The sequence below is a fragment of the Leptopilina heterotoma genome, unplaced genomic scaffold (genome assembly GCF_015476425.1).
Source record: "Leptopilina heterotoma isolate Lh14 unplaced genomic scaffold, ASM1547642v1 Lhet_59, whole genome shotgun sequence".
NCBI classification, from domain to species: domain Eukaryota; kingdom Metazoa; phylum Arthropoda; class Insecta; order Hymenoptera; family Figitidae; genus Leptopilina; species Leptopilina heterotoma.
In genome coordinates, this window is record NW_025111133.1 from 1,903,385 (window position 1) to 1,922,627 (window position 19,243).

At 33.5% G+C, this 19,243-nt stretch overlaps 2 protein-coding genes across 2 annotated transcripts; one reads left to right on the plus strand and one right to left on the minus strand.

Annotated features, from left to right (window-relative positions):
• Nucleotides 1-227: 227 nt before the first annotated feature.
• On the plus strand, nt 228-15,729 carry LOC122508929. Its single transcript, XM_043622599.1, has 8 exons — nt 228-398; nt 1,256-1,398; nt 1,729-1,943; nt 2,014-2,240; nt 2,323-2,649; nt 2,723-8,018; nt 10,261-12,174; nt 12,242-15,729. Exons 1-7 carry the CDS (start codon nt 375-377, stop codon nt 12,069-12,071), a joined length of 8,043 nt encoding a protein of 2,680 aa, XP_043478534.1. The 5' UTR covers nt 228-374; the 3' UTR covers nt 12,072-12,174; nt 12,242-15,729.
• A 1,326-nt stretch (nt 15,730-17,055) lies between these two features.
• On the minus strand, nt 17,056-18,079 carry LOC122508937 (sorting nexin-24-like). The gene is made up of 3 exons (XM_043622617.1): nt 17,916-18,079; nt 17,566-17,756; nt 17,056-17,369 (listed from the first exon to the last, which is right to left on the minus strand). The coding sequence occupies exons 1-3, from the start codon at nt 18,066-18,068 to the stop codon at nt 17,231-17,233; spliced, it is 483 nt and encodes a 160-aa protein (XP_043478552.1). The 5' UTR covers nt 18,069-18,079; the 3' UTR covers nt 17,056-17,230.
• Nucleotides 18,080-19,243: the final 1,164 nt, after the last annotated feature.

Sequence of the window (19,243 nt, forward strand, 5' to 3'; positions counted from 1 at the left end):
TTTCTTTTTGCAAAAGAAGACTTTTTTTAAAATTAATTGTTAAATAACATTATTTGTAATAAAAAAGAAAGAAAAAATAAAAAAGAGAGAAAAATTAAATTCCAATTAAAATTAACCCTTTAATATTTAAAAGCCACGGGATACTTCCGGTTTCCTTTAAAATATTACAAATTTTACACGGCAGGTGGCAGCAGCTCGTGGCATTTTTCATATGCACACACACGCATATATAGTCGAATGATCCTGTCATTTTGAAGTAACCCTCAATTTTTTTTAACCCTCGTGTCGTGTGTATACGTTATGTTTTCCAAATCTTTACAATATCAAAAATTTACTTATCAAGATTATTGTAAATTACTACAAATGAATAAAATATGTCTATCATAATAATACGAAAAGTAAGTGAATTCTGTCAATTTTAATGACAACAAAAATTTGTTATATTTACGTTTTAATGGGTGCATACAAAAATGGCGTCAAAATAAACATTCTGTTTTTTTTTGGCTTTTGGAAAAAAGTTATTTTCTTATTTTTCTCAAAAAAAAAAATAATTGAGAGGTCTTTTATTCTCGGAAATATTCTTTCTTGATATTCGTACTTTTTGTGCAAAGTGAAATTTTCATAATTTATTTTTTGGCACATGTTTTGAAAATTTTATTTTTTAAAAAATTTGTTTTATTTTTCGTTTTTATTCCTTCGTAATTTTATGATTGATTTCAGTTTGGAGAAAAATATTTATTTTCGACTGAAACATAACCTAGTATTTGTATTCACGTTTAGTTTATTTTTCCAAAAAATAATAACTTTAGATATATTTTTCATTTCTGATGCAATGTTTATAAACATTTATTGTACGATTTGAGTAAATTATCTCGAGGATTTGGTTTTATTTTATCCTGACTGTAAAAATAAGAAACCTAACCTTCAAATCTTTATTCCCAAAAACACTTTTCTTATTCTTATTTATAATTACGATTATTATTTATTCGTCTCAAGTTAAATAAGTAAAAAATCTATTGTGTTATTATTTCTCTCGTGGCGCTATTATTTTTGCCTCAATTTAAAAAAAAGTTTTTCCAAATTTTATTTTTGATTAAATTTTCTAAATACAGAAAGTAAATTGTTTTTGTAATTTATGGAAGAGACGTGAATGTCACGTGCTTTGAAAATGAAAGTTTTTTTACTTTTTACTCATTATGTAAAATGAAATTATATTTGTTCTGTGCTAAATTTGTGGACGATTTATTGGTTTCAGGGGCTTGAAGCAACATTGAGTGACAGCAAAAAGAAATACGGCGACAAGGTGAATGCACTTTTGTCCGCCTGGGAACATGTCACCAATTTTATTCCTGCGGCATCCCCAGATACAATTCAGGCTCTCATAGAATGGGCCCACAAGTCAGTATTATATTTTTAATTAAATTTACTTTTTTAAATCAAGTTTCACGCTCTAAAAGACGTTCTAAATTTTATTCTAAAAGAATAAAGAGCATTTTTTTCAATTGATTTATCTCGTTGCATTCGAAATATTAATATTCATTATTTTCTTCTATAGATTCAGGAGAGAATAAATGATAAATTATTGTTTTTGCAAACTCTGCTCTTTGAAACTATTTTAATTTTATTTGCCTTTAATTAATAATATTTGCATATTAAATCGATTTATCGAATATATTAAGTAGAAAGCAATCATTAAAGATATTAATGAGAAAATGGATTTTATTGCAGACATACGCTGAAATTGGTATTGCGTGGGGAATGGCCAAAATTGCAGAATGCAACAAAGACGCACCTCAGTGTAACGTTAAAAAGGTGCGCGGAAAACCTGGAGAACCACCTCGCATCCAGGTGCACAACATTAGTCGATTTGGTGCACAATCCTTGGTCGAACCCTGCCCTCGAGAAAATACTTAACGGGCAACCGGATGGCGAACATGAAGAAGGTAATTACTTGACAATATCAACAAAAATTCTCCATTTACGACTCTGGTACTCATGTTTTTAAATTTTCAGAGTTCTGTTGTTCGGAAAAAGGCGAGTTATTGACAATGAGGTTAAAGATACTTTGCGAAGACCGCTGTGAGGACATAGCGGTTAATCTCGCAGCAGCTTGTGTCCGATCGCTGAGTAGAAGCGAAGCTCTACGTTCTGCTTCTGAACTCCATCATGTTCAATATATGATTGATGTGTACATTGTCCTCTTGTTCAAATTGAAACGCACGCAAGACATTTTCGCTCAAGTGAGTCTCGAAACAAACTTTCTTTTTCAAAATTATTCAACTATAATGATAAAATACTAATGTTAATTTTCTTCATCAACAGTTAAAATTAATGAACCTTGAAGATGGACTCGAACTTGTTCAACGACTCAGCGGCGAGAAACCAACAAAATACGGAAAGGCAAGAGTTTGGAAAAATTCTGCAAAAGCTGCCGAATTGGTCGTACAATATCTCGTGACCGTTGGAATGGTTCGTCCTGTATCCGATACCGGTGCAAATACACTCGAGCAAATTTTAAACTCCTGGGCATTGTTACATTCGAAATTAAAAGAAACTGCATCCACTTTACCTGGAATGATTCGAAAATTAATAGAACCCGCGGAAAGTGCTCAGCATATTTATATTTTGTGCACAGTACTGATGAAGCACGTAAGTTTTCAAATTTCCTACTTTATTTCATTTATTAAGCATGATTTTTCTAATTCGGTATTTCTTATTCCAGTTTGGAGTGAGTGTAAAACCTCTCGTGATTGAACTTTACATTAGAGCATTGACCACGGATATGAACGAATTGGAAAGTCAGAAAACAAAAGCAGACAAGGAAAAAGCTCGTGAAACAGCAAAGCGATTAAGTGTGCAATTTTTAAAATTAGCCGATTTTGTTGTTAGTAATATTGGCATTGCCAGGGAATGTGTACTAACGGCATTTTCATTAAATCCCACAAGAGAATGTTACGATAGAATAAAAGAAATTGCTATTGCTTGTGGGAAAATTAAAAAGGAAATCGATGTAAATGGAGAGGATGAAGAGATTAAGAGGTTTCAAAACATGTCAAATAGCTCGATAAATAATGTGAATGAGAGAAAAGATATTTCTACAGTGGGCGATTTTAGTACAACAAATTTGGATGGTAATGTGGAAAATTTAACATTGTCCTCGATGTGTGCATCTACTACTGCTACTCAAACAATAAGGAAAAATATTGAACTTCAAAGTGAATCGAGCAAGAGCTTCCAGAATACAGACGAGATACTTAAAACTCTTCTCACGACAACCATTAAAACTGAGGGGATAAAAGTCGAAAATTGTACTTTACATCCAAAAAGAGATCCATCATTAAATGGACCTATCGGTGAATTATGTTTCAATTGTGGTGAATTCACTGGAATTGAACCTACTCCAACATCGCCTGAGATAAATAACGTGGAGAGAACACTGGACGCTTTGATTTTAATTAAAGGTGATGCCGTTACGGGTTCGGCCAATTACGACGAGAAAACTGTGCCAAATCAAGTACTAGATGCGGAGAAATTAGGATTATCGCCGCAACTTTGTGATGATCTTGCAGTAGTTCTTAGTAGTCCAAGATATCATATGCTCAGTTGGGTTTTGGATTGGAATGAGTTGAATAATCTTTGCGAGAGGTATCTCGAGAATGCTGAAGAAATGCGCAATACAAATAAAGAACTGAAATATCTCAATATCGATTATTCACAATTTAAAGATTGGCCGACGGAAGATGAATCGAAAGATGAATTTTTTGGCATTGAGAAAGGCTACGAGCAATGGGCCGACATTCCTTCGGATTCGTCGGAACAATTTGGAAGTTTTCAACCAGCAGGAAACTACAAGAGGACTACAGCTCGACGCAGTCTGGACGACACGACTGATTCCGAAAGTGAGTGCGTTGTTCCAGTCCGGAGGCGTGGAAGACCGAGAAAAGTCCATCGCGTCGTATCGTCGGAAAGTGATTATGATAGTACTGAAAATAAACCAAAACATTTTATAAATAGAACCTTGTCAGTATCAGATAGTGATACAAATACTCAAGATAGTCAAACTGATAGTTTAGGCAGCGATGGATTTAGGCCAGTTGCGAAAAAGTCGAATAAACCGTGTGGCAATGAACAGAGTAAACAACGTGGAAAATCGAAATTAACTCTGGATACGGTTTCGCATTTTCATATGCTCGTCAATGAAGCAATGCGACATCCCGCGGAAGATGTGAGTGGTTCGGATGTCAGCAGCAATGACATTATTACCCTCTTCTCGGCCGATCTTGATGAAAACAAAAGAGAAACAATTAAAGGTTCTAGTTACACTGCAGCGGCTCCTCTTATTATAACTGAGAAACGGAGTGACCCTGCTGTTTTGAAATCACTGAGAATGTTTAGGCCGAAGAATAGTAAAAAGCCGAGGCTTTCGCAAATATTGCAGAAAAATTTATTGAACAAAAGTAAAGATAATAATAATATTAACGATAATTCAAACAGTCCCACGAAATATGCACCAATGCTCAGTACATTGAATCTTAATCCAAAGATTGTTCTCACTAGAACCGATGATGTCCAAGGAAAACGGAAACCAGCAAAGAAACAGTTCAACGGAAACGATCTTACGAGCAAGCTGATGAACATTCAGAAAGCAATACCTTTCCATCAGAACAAGAATATGGTGGCATTCCAGAAGCAGAGAAATGGACGTGTCAACAGCAACGCGGGATCTATGGATGGTTGTTCCGTCAAGTCCAACTTGGGTAAGACCAAGTTCGATATTCTTGCGCAGGCAGTTAGGGACTCTGATATACTGGCGAAAAATGTTCCCGGGCTGAATTCGTTAGACATGATGGTTCCTCCAAGAGTGCAATCCACTGTCAACGTCGTACAACTTTCGAGAAATATTCCACCGAGTCCCAACACCGTGTCAGGAAATAGCGGAAACACGCCGCCGAGAAATCGCACCTCCAGCAATACAGGCAACATTCAGTTGCCCGGCACACCGTCCTCGGGTGGACACGACAGTGGCGTTGGAATGAGTCCGGCAGGTCAGACCCCTCCGCCCAGGTCGTCGTCCGTGCACGACGTCGGGGACGAGGCTAATCAACCTCCGGACGCTTCTCCCACCGACTCGATCAACGCCTCAACTCTTGAGCCCGACAGTCCTCGAACAATTAACAACCAACGTTCCGCTCAGAGTCAGTCTCCGAAAAAGTCACCTTCACCCTCAACCACAACGGCCACGACCGTGCCCATCGGCTCCGAGCAAATACAAATTGTCTGCAAACCCGACGGCACCTACCAGCTTGCCTCCGTCAATCCGAATATTCTCACCAACCAGAGAAGTGTCCTGGCACTGCAAAACCTCGACGACGGAACCGTCGGCTTCTCAAGGCAATTGCAGCGCTCCGCCGACTCGTCAATTGTCGTCAATCGGAACACCTTCGACAGGCTCGCGCCCATCAAGGCCACTTCTCAAGCCGGAGTCAACACCGGCCTGCCGAAATTCCAGCACGCCTTCGGGAAAACCATTTACACTCTATCGACTGACACCACGACAGTTGCCGCATCTTCCACGACCGAAACCATCACGCAACCAACGAGCGTGCAGAAGGCCACCAATCTCTCCAAAGCCGTTCAGACGTCGGTGCCGAGCACCCAGGCCAACGCCGGACTCAGCATACAGTCCATCGCCGGCGTTCCGAACCTCCAAGTTTCCACTGGTCGCCAAATACTAAACATCGTTCAGAGTTCGTCAGCCAGCAGCACCACCACTCCCACTGCTACCCAAACCCTCACCCAACTCGTCCAAAGCATGCATAACGCTTCTTCCGGTGTAATCTACACCCACAAAATACCCGTAACCATATCCACCACGAATCCCAGCCAGCTCAATATCATCACGCCCACCAATTCACTAACCGGAAACCGAACGCCAGTCGTCAAGCTCAACATCATCAGGGCGCCGATCCGGCAGCAGAACATCGGCACCATCCAGGCGGTGCTCGCCACTCCAAGAATGCCGCAGCCGACCGTCAGGCCCGAGACGCTCATCAACGCTCCCATCGACGTTCCGAACCAGGTCAGCTCAACCACCCTGGAGCAACTCCGCGAATTCGAGAGTGTCCTCGAGCAAGTCAAGGAGCGCAGCACGATCCAACCGCAGAACCAGAACACAACCACCACCACCGTTCAGACCCAAACTCAAACCGCGCCGAGTCCCCAGCTGACCCAAACGAAACCAACTCAGCAAGCCTCGGTCAGCACTCTGACTCAACAACTCCTCATCCCGACCCAAGCCGCCAACAGTTCGAAATTCAGCAACGGCAACACCGTCACCTTCCCCGACTCCTTCTCCCAAAAAGTCTCACTCGCCTACGTCAACCAAACCTCAACGCCTCCGAAAGTCACCAACTCCACTCCCGTCGTCGTAGTGACGAGCTACTGTCAACCCGCCGCCTCTCCCGCCCTCAGCGTCACCTCCCAGAGCTCCTCCAGTCCCTGCGTCACTCCCGCTCCCGCACCAACTCCAATCCCATCCGGCAAAACACCGCCCACCGCTTCTCCAAAGTCCTCGAAAAAATCCACCCCAAAGACTGTCAAAACAAGCGCCACCAACACGGCAAAGGCCTCGCCGATACCAAAGCCCCAGCAAAAGCCCCAAGAGGACGAGAAAACAGCGCAAAGAATCTACGCCATCCTCACCCAATACGCCGAACAACTCCGCAACTCTCCCGATCTCAACAACAAACCAGCGCCCCGAAGACGCTCCAATCCACCCACAAATCCTAGTCAATCATCAAAACGAAAGAAGTCCAGCTCCGGCAAATCCAAATCATCCGGTCAACAATCCTCCGAACTCAGCCCCAGCGCCGAGGACCTCGGCCGAACAATGGGCAGCGAAGACTCCTCCAGCGGCATCGCCCAAGTGCAAGACAGTCCAGCCGGCTTCACCACCCCCGACGAACCCTCAACAGCAGCCAACGACTCGACCCCCGAGAATCGCACCACCACCGACTCCAACGACGGCGTCGAACTCAACCAATCGATCAAGAGGCGGAACCTCATATTCACCGAGCCGAGCACCGGCGGCCAGCGCGCCGTCATCGTTCAAGAATCCGTTCAAGCCGGCTCCGTGAGCGTTTCCGAGGCTCTAGCGTCCGTCACCGGGAAAATGGGTAGCACAGCCGTTCTCATGTCAGGTAACTACCAAATTTTACCAATGAATTTAATGAAAGGTGCCCAGCAATTTACCATAGTCTCCGGAGGTTCGAAATTATTAGCAACAGTCCCAGCGACCGTACGTACAACCGGAACCAGCGGCGTCTCAAATGCCCTCGTTCTCCAAAGTTTCCTCAATCAGGGTAAACTAATATCCCAACCAACTCAAGTAAAACAAGTGAAAATTCCCACTCTCCAATCATTGACAAATCAAAACACGCAGAGTGCAACAATTGTCATTCCTCAAAGCCCAGCTCAATTCACCACCGACTCTATCGAGAAAAGCAATGAGTTGAAAGAAACCACAACTCAGAATACAATTTTGGTGAATAAGACAATTGGTCTCATTCAAAGAAATTTAACCGATGTGGGCGGTGTTATAACCAGTAATCCACTGCAAGGCGCACGATTTTTTAACTCAACCATCGCAAAATTATCCACACCAGGCGAAATTAAAACCGAGAGTGTTGTATGCTTAGCGTCGAGTGTAAATAATCAGGAAAAAAGAAATCACGATAATTCGACGACGGAGGGGAAAAGTGTCTCCATACAGAATGCTACAATTGCATTGGCTTATGCAACGCCAACTGAAGTTTCTGTTATTAATTCAACACATCAAAGTAAAGAAGTAGCGACGGAAATTTCTGGTAGTGATAAAATTATTTCACCTAAAACTGTTAAGAGAAAAATTGATGATACAACAACAAGTTTGTCTGAGAATATTCCAAGGATTTTAATTGCTGGAAATAATGCGGTTACAAGCGCAATTACAACACCGCTACAGGCTAATATTAAACTCGGTAAGAATAAAAAAAAAATGGTGTCTATTGAGAAATGACAGAAATGGAAAATTCGCTTGTGTGTTACATTTTTATTCGATGGACTGCAAACTTTTTTTTGCGTTACATTCATTTTTGGCAAAAAAAAAAAAGGAAGGAAGAGCTTGATTTGTAGCTTGAGTTTTTTTTCTATGCGATTAGATCAACTTTTTTTGCACGATTCGCTTAGAGAAAAATTACATTTTTATGTAGTTTGATTTTTTGGCTAATTTATTTTGTTTTTCAGATTTGGCGATTTTTTTGTTTAATATGTATCACTTTTTTTCAGCGATTTATATTTTGCGCACATTTTGTTTGTTTTTTTATTGTATTTCAATGACAGAAACTGAAGATTTTTTTCTAATATAAATACTTCATTTTTTAAAAATTGATTGAATTATTTTTTATTATTTTTTATTTATTTCAATTCTTTTCTTTTATTTTGGTAAATTCAATTTTTAAATAATTTCAGATTGAAAATTAAAAACTTTTTAATAAAATCCTTGGAAACAATTCAATTATTTTTATAAACAATAAAATGCTTCGCTAAAATTTAATTATTTTTAATACAATTTTCATCAAATTTCCTAACTTTTTAATTGTTTTCAATTTTATAATTATGAACATCATTGAATTATTGCAAAAAATGTTATCAGAAAATTTGAAAATAATTGAATTTCTTCAAATTATTTATGAATTTTTTTATGAATTCGAATTATTTATGAAAATCATTGAATTATTACAAAGAATTTTATCTAAAAATTTTAAAATAATTGAATTCCTACGAAAAATTTTATTATTTTTGTAAATAATTGAATTGTTGCCAAGATTTTTATTATTAATGTGAATAATTGAATTCTTGCGAAGAATTTTATTAAAAGTTTTTAAAATCCTAATTAAATTCTTAAAAAAAATGTTATTACAGTTTTTGTAAATAATTAAATTCTTTTGAAAATAATCTAGTTTATTTCAATAATAATATAAGTTATATAAGAATAATAAGTTTTCTGAAAAATTATACTGAACATTTTTTCAAGAATAGTGGAATTTCCTAATATAATTTTCAAAAATTGAAACAATTGGAAATTTTGTTCAATTTCATTAAAATAAATTTTTTATTTTTTAAAGAATTTCACTTTTCACTTGATTTATGAAGAATTGTGTTTTTGTTATTTTATTGCAATATTTATTACAAAATAAATTAGAAAAAAATATTCATCTTCCATTTCTTTAGTAAATTGGAGCTTTTCTTCAGGATTTTTTACAGCTATCAAAAGAGTAAATAAATGTTGCTTATTTTGTTGATTAATCGACATTATTTATCGCCTGCAATTAAGAAAGAATTCGATAAATAATGGGAGTAAAACTTAGCCCAACTTTTGTATTCTTCAGTAAAAAGAAATTTAATCTTTAAATAAATGTTCATTTCAAAAAGATAAAAAATAACTATTTTAAAATTTTAATTAAATATTTGAATTAATTTCTCTTAAAAAAGGAAATCCGAAAGTATGGAGTTTGTCGAATTCTTTCCTTAATTTCATTTTATGTAGTAATTTTTAAGTTTTCATTGTTATTTTGACATTTTATGGAAACTCATCTCATTTTTTATGTTTCCACGTGTAATTGCGTTGTTCTTGATTATTTTTACATTTATTTACATGTTTGCAGCCTGCTTTAATCATTATGTTTAGATGTATTCATTGTTTACATGCAAATATTCTCATAGAAAGAAAACTAGTTTTACATAAGTCTCAAATCGAGTGGTTGACTTTATTTGTTTTTCTCCTGACAATGAATAAATTAATTTTTAAAAATTTAACAAATTCTGGAATCTAATTGAAAGAAATTTACATATTTAATATTAATGAAATTTAGAAGCATATTTTCAAGCATTTGAAGAAACATATTTGAAACATTTAAAGAGCTTTAAAACATTGGAAAATGATGGAAATTACAAAAAAAAAGTTGACAATTCGATTATGATGTATAAATTTTTTTTAGCTGTTTGGTACTTATTTGAAAACTTTTAAATTGAGGATTTTAGTTTAGAAAGCATGATTAGAGAAATTATTTTCTAAAGACGTTTTTTAAAATTATTTTGATCAAGTTTTTAATTTTTTACTAAAATCCTCGATTTAGATAAGCTTGAGTTTTTTTTATTAAAATTGTAGCACTTTTTTTGTTAATTCTTAACTTTGGATTTTAACAATTTTATCTTTTTTAGAACCGGGTACAACAATGTCTTCTGTGAGCAAACAGGTGAGCAACTTGGAGAATGCGACGCAATTTCTTATGACTGGTGGTCCAAGCAGTTCCGACAGTCAACAATCACCAATAAGACAATCAATCGATTCAATTGACACGTCTGGAAAAATTGGAAATGGAATTCTCTGTGGAAATGCAAGATTACAAGAAGCCTGGGAACCGGACAGGAAACCATCGCCCGACACACCCTGGAGATATGTTCCCACGTCGAACAACTCTTTAAACATCGAACCCTATAAAATTTCATCAAGGGACTCGGAGAGTACGGACAATGTCCTGCAAATCATCAATAAAAATCAAACCATCGAATTGGCCAGTGGCAATGTTTTCCAGCCGAATGCAAAAAAGTACTTCATTAATCATTCTCTCGAAACGTATCAACAGTATTCGAATAAAAATAGTCTCGCAAAGTCACATCCAAGTCAGAGGGAATTATTGCAACAGCGAGCGGAAAGAAAGAACGCGGCTCTAGAGCGTGAATTGAAATTACAAAAAAGTTTGTCCGAAGAGTGTGAGGATCTTGGAGTCGACGAGCCAAGTACTAGTGATCTATTTCCCGAAGCCGATTTACTTTTCGATAACAATCATTCACCGTCGTTTGATCATTCCTCGCAGGACGCGTCCTGCAGTCAATCGCTTGGCATCAAACCCTACGGATCGTCTTACTTTCGATCCTTGGATTCGTCGAGCGGCAGTAGAGACGCCAGTCCAATTGCCGATCTCAAGGCGAACGAACGCAGGAGAAATGTTGTTCAACGAACGAGAACACTGAAGGACACTGTGAAGCGTGCAAAACGCGAAAAAGTCGACGAGTTACACGTGGTAAGTCCAGTGAAACACATGAGACTCAGTCTCGACAATCTTAGTCAGGACGATGCTTCGAACAGTAATTCCGACTTGTCCCGATTGTCGCCTGGAAACATTCCCTCGACTGAAAACGACTCTTCCAAAGATAATACAACTTCCAGGCCAAAATTGAATTCAAGACGTGGATCAAAGGAAGGCACTCCCAGTAGTCTGTCAAGCACTCCGTCGAATATCAAACTCGACATCGACATCGACACTCAATCGCTAACCGCTGAAGTCAATACCAACAACACGTCAATCACAAGTTCGGGGGACGAGAGTCTCACGCTCCTCGGCAGTAACACTGCCGACGTGACAATTCCATCGCCTCTCTCGCCAATCGCCGGGCCATTGCTCTCAACGCACAAATACACCTATTCAAACAAAAAACGTGCGACCACGAAAATCACGAGGACCGAATATCTCTCCTGGGAGAGTCCAATGTCGGAGAGGACAAGATCGAGCAGTGAGGACGACGACTCGAGTATTAATGAGTCACTCAACAGTCAACCGGAGGATAATACCATGACGAACGGTCTCGACGACGTGGTGCGCAATGTCAAAATCACCAGCGATCATTGTACTTACCTGAAGGCCAAGGACAAGTTACATGTGACGGCGCGCGTCGTCCTGAATCGCGCCGATCCCAAGCACATGCTCGCCAAGAGATTCAAAACCGACTCAATTGCCGAGGCGAACGTCATCAGTGACAAAGCATCCGAACCATCCGACGACGAGACGAGTCATCACAATACGTCAGTCGAGCCCGACTGTCGGGCAAGGCGATCGAGTCTTCGCGGCCACGTCAAGAAGGGCTGCGCCTGCTGCAACGGCTCGCCCGAGAGGCCAAAGAAAAAACCCGTCAAGCTCGATCACAAACTGAAGAAGAGACTTTCATCGAAGCAATTGGGCAAGAAAAGGTAGTCCTAGCAATTATACTCTGATTTTAATATTCTCCGATCATTTGTATTCTGATTCGACACATTTCTTACTTATCTTTTAATTCAAAAAACTGAAATCAGAAAATTTCGATCGAAAAAAATCACAAATTTGGGATAAATTAAAATCGAGAACGATTTTAATTTATCCCAAATTTGTGATTTTTTTCTGATTTCAGTTTGAATTATAATGATAATCGTAATTAAATGCCCGGTGCTCGTAATTTTTAAATTTCTCGAGAAAACAATTCTTTAAATTAAAGGATGGAAAATTCTCCTTTTTGAATATTAATAGAAATAACGTTGAATATTATTATCTCGCGAGGGTTTAAGAAAAAAAAACAATTTATTAGAATTCTTGATAAGAGTAGAGGTCATCCTTTTACTTTTAGGTGTTAATACAATTCTAGTGATAGTGTGAATCATTTTGTGAATGACAGAATTAGAATTTAAAAGAAAAAAAATGCAACTAATTAAGAAACATTTAGAAATGCAATCTAGTCAAAGGGTGTGAGGCTCGTTGGATGAAAATATGTAGAGAGAGAGAGAGAGGCGAAATAATCGATTTTTTTTCCTAAAAAAGAAGAAAAAAGGGAACTTATCTGCAGCATCCATCATGTGATGCAAAAATAAAAATTTTGCGACAGATTAATCGGGCCAAAGATCAAATGTTTCGTACACATTCCGTTTTTCAATCGAGACCATCATCTTTTTTTTCAAATCATTTCTTCATTCATAATTTTTCTATTTATTTATGTGTAAACTTTTAAATCATCAAGTATTTCGATTTAATTTTGAAACTACAGTTTGACTTTAGTGTATACCCTCAGGGATTCTGTTAACTTGTTTTCATTAATATTATTTTCTTTATTGTAAATATTTTCATAAAGAGAAAATTCGTAAAAACATTTTTCTTCATTCTTTCCACTTGTGAAGGTTTATTTTTATTTTTCTAGTTTCTCTTTTTTTAGACGGAAATCTTAAGTAAATTTGTGATCTTTATTTTCCGTGCCATTTTTTTCGTTCGCTCGGAACGAATCTGAGATACTTACACTGTAGTTTTCTAATTAACGGTATTATTTAATATATATTCGTGAATGATTTATGACGATGATTAATGAGTCGGATCACTTGTCTTTTCTGGCCTGATTGTCACACACAGTGCATGTATAAAAAAAATTCATACTTGTACATTATTGTAGACTGCATAGATAAACTCGTTAAAAAAAATTATATTACATCGCTGCACTTTAGTACAAATGCTTTGTCTGATTTAAAAACAAAATGAAAAAAAAAAGAAAAAAAAACAACAACTACAACAATAATAAACATCATGTTTATAATCATATTTCCACGTGCCCTTGTGATGTGTGAATGCCTGCAGTTAATCATTTAATTACCGTATCCACTTGTGAAAACAAAGACGGTGAAACTTGCAATGTTTGAAATTTAATATATAAATAAAAAAATATATATAAACAAATATATATATTATAGTTAGTCTATTTACAATATATTGGTATTTATATACGTTTTATAGCTGTAAATATTTGTTTTTGTTGAAATCAAAGAAAAAAAAAAGTTGTAAACAAATGTTTTTTGGATGTACTTCAAATTAGAATTACGTATAGAATTAAAATACTTATCAATAACTCGAAATGTTGATTGATTTGACTAAAAAAAGAAATACTCGAGTTGAATAAATCGGGTAATTAATATTTCAATTGCAAAATAATTTTTAAATCTTTTTTATATGAATTTTTGTGCTAATAAAAGAATTGTTCAAAAAGTTTGACTTTATATCAAGAATATTTATTTATAAATTGAAAAAATTTCATATTTAAATTTTCATATTTAAATTTTCGTAGTTTTTTCTTATTTTTTGATACAATTCTTTCCTTGCTTTTTCTCTACTTATTTTTGTTGGTTTCACCGTCGATTTGCAAAATGCCATTTTTCTCGTTTTTGCGTTTAAATGTTGTAAAAATGCGAGATTTTTGCTATTTCTAAAAATTAAGAGCGACAACTATCTTCCTGTACATTAAATAATGAAAAAAAAATTTAGAAGAAGAAAAAAAAACTTGTCAATAGACGCGTATTTTTGAACTTCAAAGACTTAAAAACAAAAAAAATCATATTTGAGAAGTGAGAAAAGGAAAAAAAAAATATGATGAAAATTTTATTTGGCGGTGATAGTGCGGCCTTTTGCCGTTCCTTAGTCGTACCAACGCATTTATATGATAAGAACATGAAAATAAAGAAAATCTTGTAAACGCATTAAGTAATAAAAAATTTTATCGTAAGACAGCAACAAAGTTTTCCAAAGTTAGATTCAGGTACTTAAGATGCTTAAATGCTGTTAAGGATAACTTAGATTTTTTGTAATACGTACATTTCTTAAGGTTCAAGATTTGTCACTTAAAGAAAAATGAAAAATAACACTTTACCAGTATTTGAAGCGCTATACGTTGTACCGTAGCAAGAAAAGCGATAATTCGAAATGAATTTATAAAAAAAATTGAAGACCGATAAACTGCGAATTGATAGGTATTGGTCAAGGTATTGTCGTTTAGCACAAATTACTATAGAATGACAAAGAAAGCAAAAAATAATAATGATAAATGAACGAAATAACAAGTGTAATCAGTCAAAAACAATATACTCTTTCTTGACAACTTATCTCCGATTTCGAAGAAAACATTTTAGACAGTTTCCGATATTTATTAATTCTTTCTATACAAACTTAATTATAATATTTAAAATCAGATATTGTGAATTAAATAGAAAGACCTTGAATTATTAAATTATTTATTTTTAATAATTATTAATAATTAAAACAAAACTGAGTATTTTGATTTTGATTGCTTGATTTTTGAGACAAACTAACAGCTTACGGTTTACAATTTAAAAAAAGAAAAAAAACTGCTCTGTAAATACCTAAATAATAACAAGAAATGAATGGTTCTTTTTCTAGAAATTAATGTACTATATGAATGATACATAAAAAAAAATTATAGTGACATGTAATAAACGATGATGTATTTGTTGATGAAGCGCATTAGTATTGGTACTACTATATCAATTAAGATAGTAATTTATATATATACATAAATATATATATAAAAAAAATTATGTATGAGTGTGAGAAGGAGAAATGCACAAAAGACGTGAATTAAAAAAAAACGTCTCAATATAGTCGTTGTTTGTCGCGAGTACCAAAACGTAAATGCGACAGCGGTTGCGAATGAATATCAAGCGAGAGAATGGAAAAAAGAAAATAATATCGATTTCTTTTACGGCTTATAAAAGTAGTGTCCCGTCGGTTTTATCTGTCGAATAAAAAAAAAACTAAATACTCAGTGGATATGACTGTACAGCGTATCGATGAATACTTATCTGAAAATAATACATATATCCAAGAAAAAAAAATAATTCCTTTTTCAAGTGGAAATAATGAGGATAACATATTGTAAATAATATTTTCTATATAATGGACACGTCGTTCAGTAAGATCGACGGTTCGACAAAAAAAAAAACCTTGCAATATTATAATAATTCTTTCAAGTGATAGGATAGTGTTTAATCGTTTTATGTAATGTAACGAGAGGGTATGGCAGAATAAAAACGAAAGTTCTGTATTTAAATATTCATTTTGTGACAAATTTCATTATCCTTATATTTCTTTTTTTGAAAGAAAACTAAATTTTTTTCAATTAACAAAAATAATTTTATTTTATCAACTGGAGTTTAAATGACAAATTCAATTATCCTTAAAGCGATATGTTTTTTTTTAAAAGAAAACTAAATCTCTTTCACTCAACGAAAATGAATTTATTTTATCAAACTAGACTTTGAATGACAAATTTAATTTCCCTTCAAGTAATAAAATCGACATTTTGTATTAAAATATTTATTTAAATATTTTTTTATTTTTACTGTAACTTCTTCAAAATTATTTTCATCATTTCAATTCAATTATTATTTTATAGAATTTTTAACTAAAATCCTTCTATAAATCTATATTAATTTTTAATAATTTTTGAAAAAGTTCTTTTTGAGAATTTTCAAATCCAGTTGCTCACAATTGAATTTTGCGTGAAATTGCGATTATTTGGAAATTTTTCAATTAAATATAATATTGGAAAGTAACTTCAAATAACTAATTTCAAAAAAAAAATTCGATTACAATTTTTCAAAAACATTAATTCTACAGAATTGTTAGTTAAAAGAATGAAAAATTCTATTTTTTAAAGATTTTATTTTGAAACCTTTACAAAATACAATTATTTAAAAAAAATTCAGGCTATAAAGCTTTTAATATTCAATTATATAAAATTTTGACTAAAATTCATTTTTAAATCTTTTCAATTTTTATTAGAAAATTCTAGGAGAATTAAATTATTTAAATACAAAAATAAATAATTTATTCAATTATTGAATGTTTCTTAGAATTGAATTACCATAAATAATTTTATCAACAAATTTTTAAATAATTGAATTTTTTTGGAAAATTTTATTAAAATATAATAGATATTAAAAATCATAAAGTTGAGAAAAAATTTTGAAAATAATTGAAATTTTGTCAAGAATATTATTAAATTTTTTTAAAATAATTGAATTTCGGAGAAGAATTTTATTATTTATAAAAATAATTGAAATATTGACGAGATTTTTTAAAAATTTTGGAGTTATAATTGAATTTGCTTTTCAATCAACAAAATCAATTTTATTTTATTATCAACTACAGTTTAAATATTAATAATTTCTAATCGATGAAATAAAATAAAAATCGTTTATAAAAATTAGAATTCGTTGTAAAGTTTTTTTCTGTTTATTTTAAAAATCAAAATTTTCAAACTATAAAAATCTAAATGTATTTAAAAACATTTTTTTGTATAAATAATTCATTTCTTTTAATAAAAATCATTTTTTAAAAATATAAATCATTTTCTTAAAATATAAATCATTTTTTCAATATAAATAATTTTTCTAATATATTTATAAAATTTGTTAAAATATTTCAATATTAATAAAATTGATGGATAAAAAATAATACTCAGGTGATGGATCTTTGTTCTAAACAGCAAATGAAGCTCATTAATCTCGTGGTTTTTTTCCTTCTTTTTTTCTAGGTCATTTCGATAATCATTCAGAATTTCTAAATCCATAGATTCCGTGTAAAACACCATTGGTAACAATGTCAGGAAGTGAGGAAGATACATTGGCCTGAACGTATGGATCGTAATTGTAATGGAAAATTGGCTGGTGAGTAAGTGTTTGTATTCTGAAATTAAATTATTTTTTTAAGAAATTGAAATTATTGGAAATGTTAAGTTATTTTATTAAATATATTATTTTTGTAGCAAAAAGAGAGAATAAAAATAACTTTTTCGAAAAATTATTCGTTTTTAACAAAAAGAAAAAGATATTTTTAAATAGAATAATTACAAATAAAATAAAGTAAGAAGAGAGGAAAATACCTTTTGTTATTTGTTCTAATTGGCTGATTATCGACACCTAAAAAATTTAATACTTGATGCTTTGTACTGGAAAGTTTTAACATTTTCTGCATATACTGCTCTAAAGCAGCTCGTCTATGTTCAAGGACTTTTGGATTTGAATTTCGAACTCTTTTTGGTGGAAAAGACGCAGTCTCACTTTCCTTTTTTAACTATATGAAAAAAAGAATAGACACTTTATTTAAAAAATTAAAACAATATTTTTGTCATGAAAATAATTTTTAAAAATATCAATTTATAAGTAATATTACAATTATAAATAAGTAATATAATACATACATAATTTATTAAAAGAGAAAAATTCATTTTACCAATCTATGTAGGGCGTTAAATTCACTGTATCTCTTTTCAACAAAATGTCGTGTTCCGTTTATTGAATGAACCATTTCAACTGAATAAACGTAGTATGGCTTTCCATGTGAAACATCAGCTAAGTGATAACCGCTGATAAAAATTTGATACATCGCATTATTTTTGTTATATCATCTTATTCCAAAATACTCAAGCATTGGAATTGTTTGTTTAAACGGAATGTTTGTCATTTCTCTCTAAAAAGTTGTGGAAATTGATTTTTTCCTTTTATTTCAATTATTTAGTAAATAATTGAAAACGAGAATTTTAATTCTTAAACACGAATTAATAATAAATAACTACTGCCAATTGTCAACAAAGGAACTTGACACCCACATACACGTTGCACTGTTTATAATACATATACAGCATTTCCTGAAGAGTACCTAAATGCTGGTTTTCATGAATAAATTCCTGTTTTTGAAAAGTGATGGACCAATGGAAAAGTATTCTTCTCTTGTCCACCAATCACAGTGCATTGCAGTTTGAAAAAAGATTCCAGAAGGTTTGGCGCGAATACGTCACTTTTTATCCTTTTAAACTTTCTCTACTGAGATTTATTTCGTAATCAGGTGACAATGATTAATGAGTTTCTCCAGATAATTTGATTTCTGTTTTTTAATACTCACAATTATTATCTCTTTAACAAATTATCAAAAATGATATAAATCATATTTTGTAGAAATACACTCAGTTTTTACTTCCTAACCTCCAAAAGTGTTTGTATATTTTTTGGCCTTTTTTCGATGATTTTATTTGTGCACTGTAAAAAAGACCAATGTTGAATTACAATCGGGTCGTTAATTTTAAATTTTCCAGTTTGTAATTTTACTACGGTACACGTAATAATTTAACACCCATATAGTATTTTCACAATTAAAAAGTAAAATTATTACGCTTATCGTTGTAAATGTGTCACGCGTTAGTAAATGTACATCCCGAATGTTTAATCATTTCGTGATACATTGGAAACTTTTCGCTTCACGTATAACGTTGTATGTTAGCAACCCAACCGTAAAAATATTTTCGTGTGTTAAGTAACTTACAGCTGATAGTTTTACCGACAGTATGTAGAATTATGTAGCTGTCTGTAAGTATACATTCGAATATGATATTTTTTGCCCGAATGTTTTTCTACACTGCGTGACGATGAAGTGGCATATAAGAAACTATGCGCATAGGCAAACGTTAATATTTTAATTTTAATTTATTAAAATTTCGACAATTTTAAGAATTTAAAGATTAAAGGAAATTTGTAAAGGTAAGTTCAAATTCTTAACATTTTTCA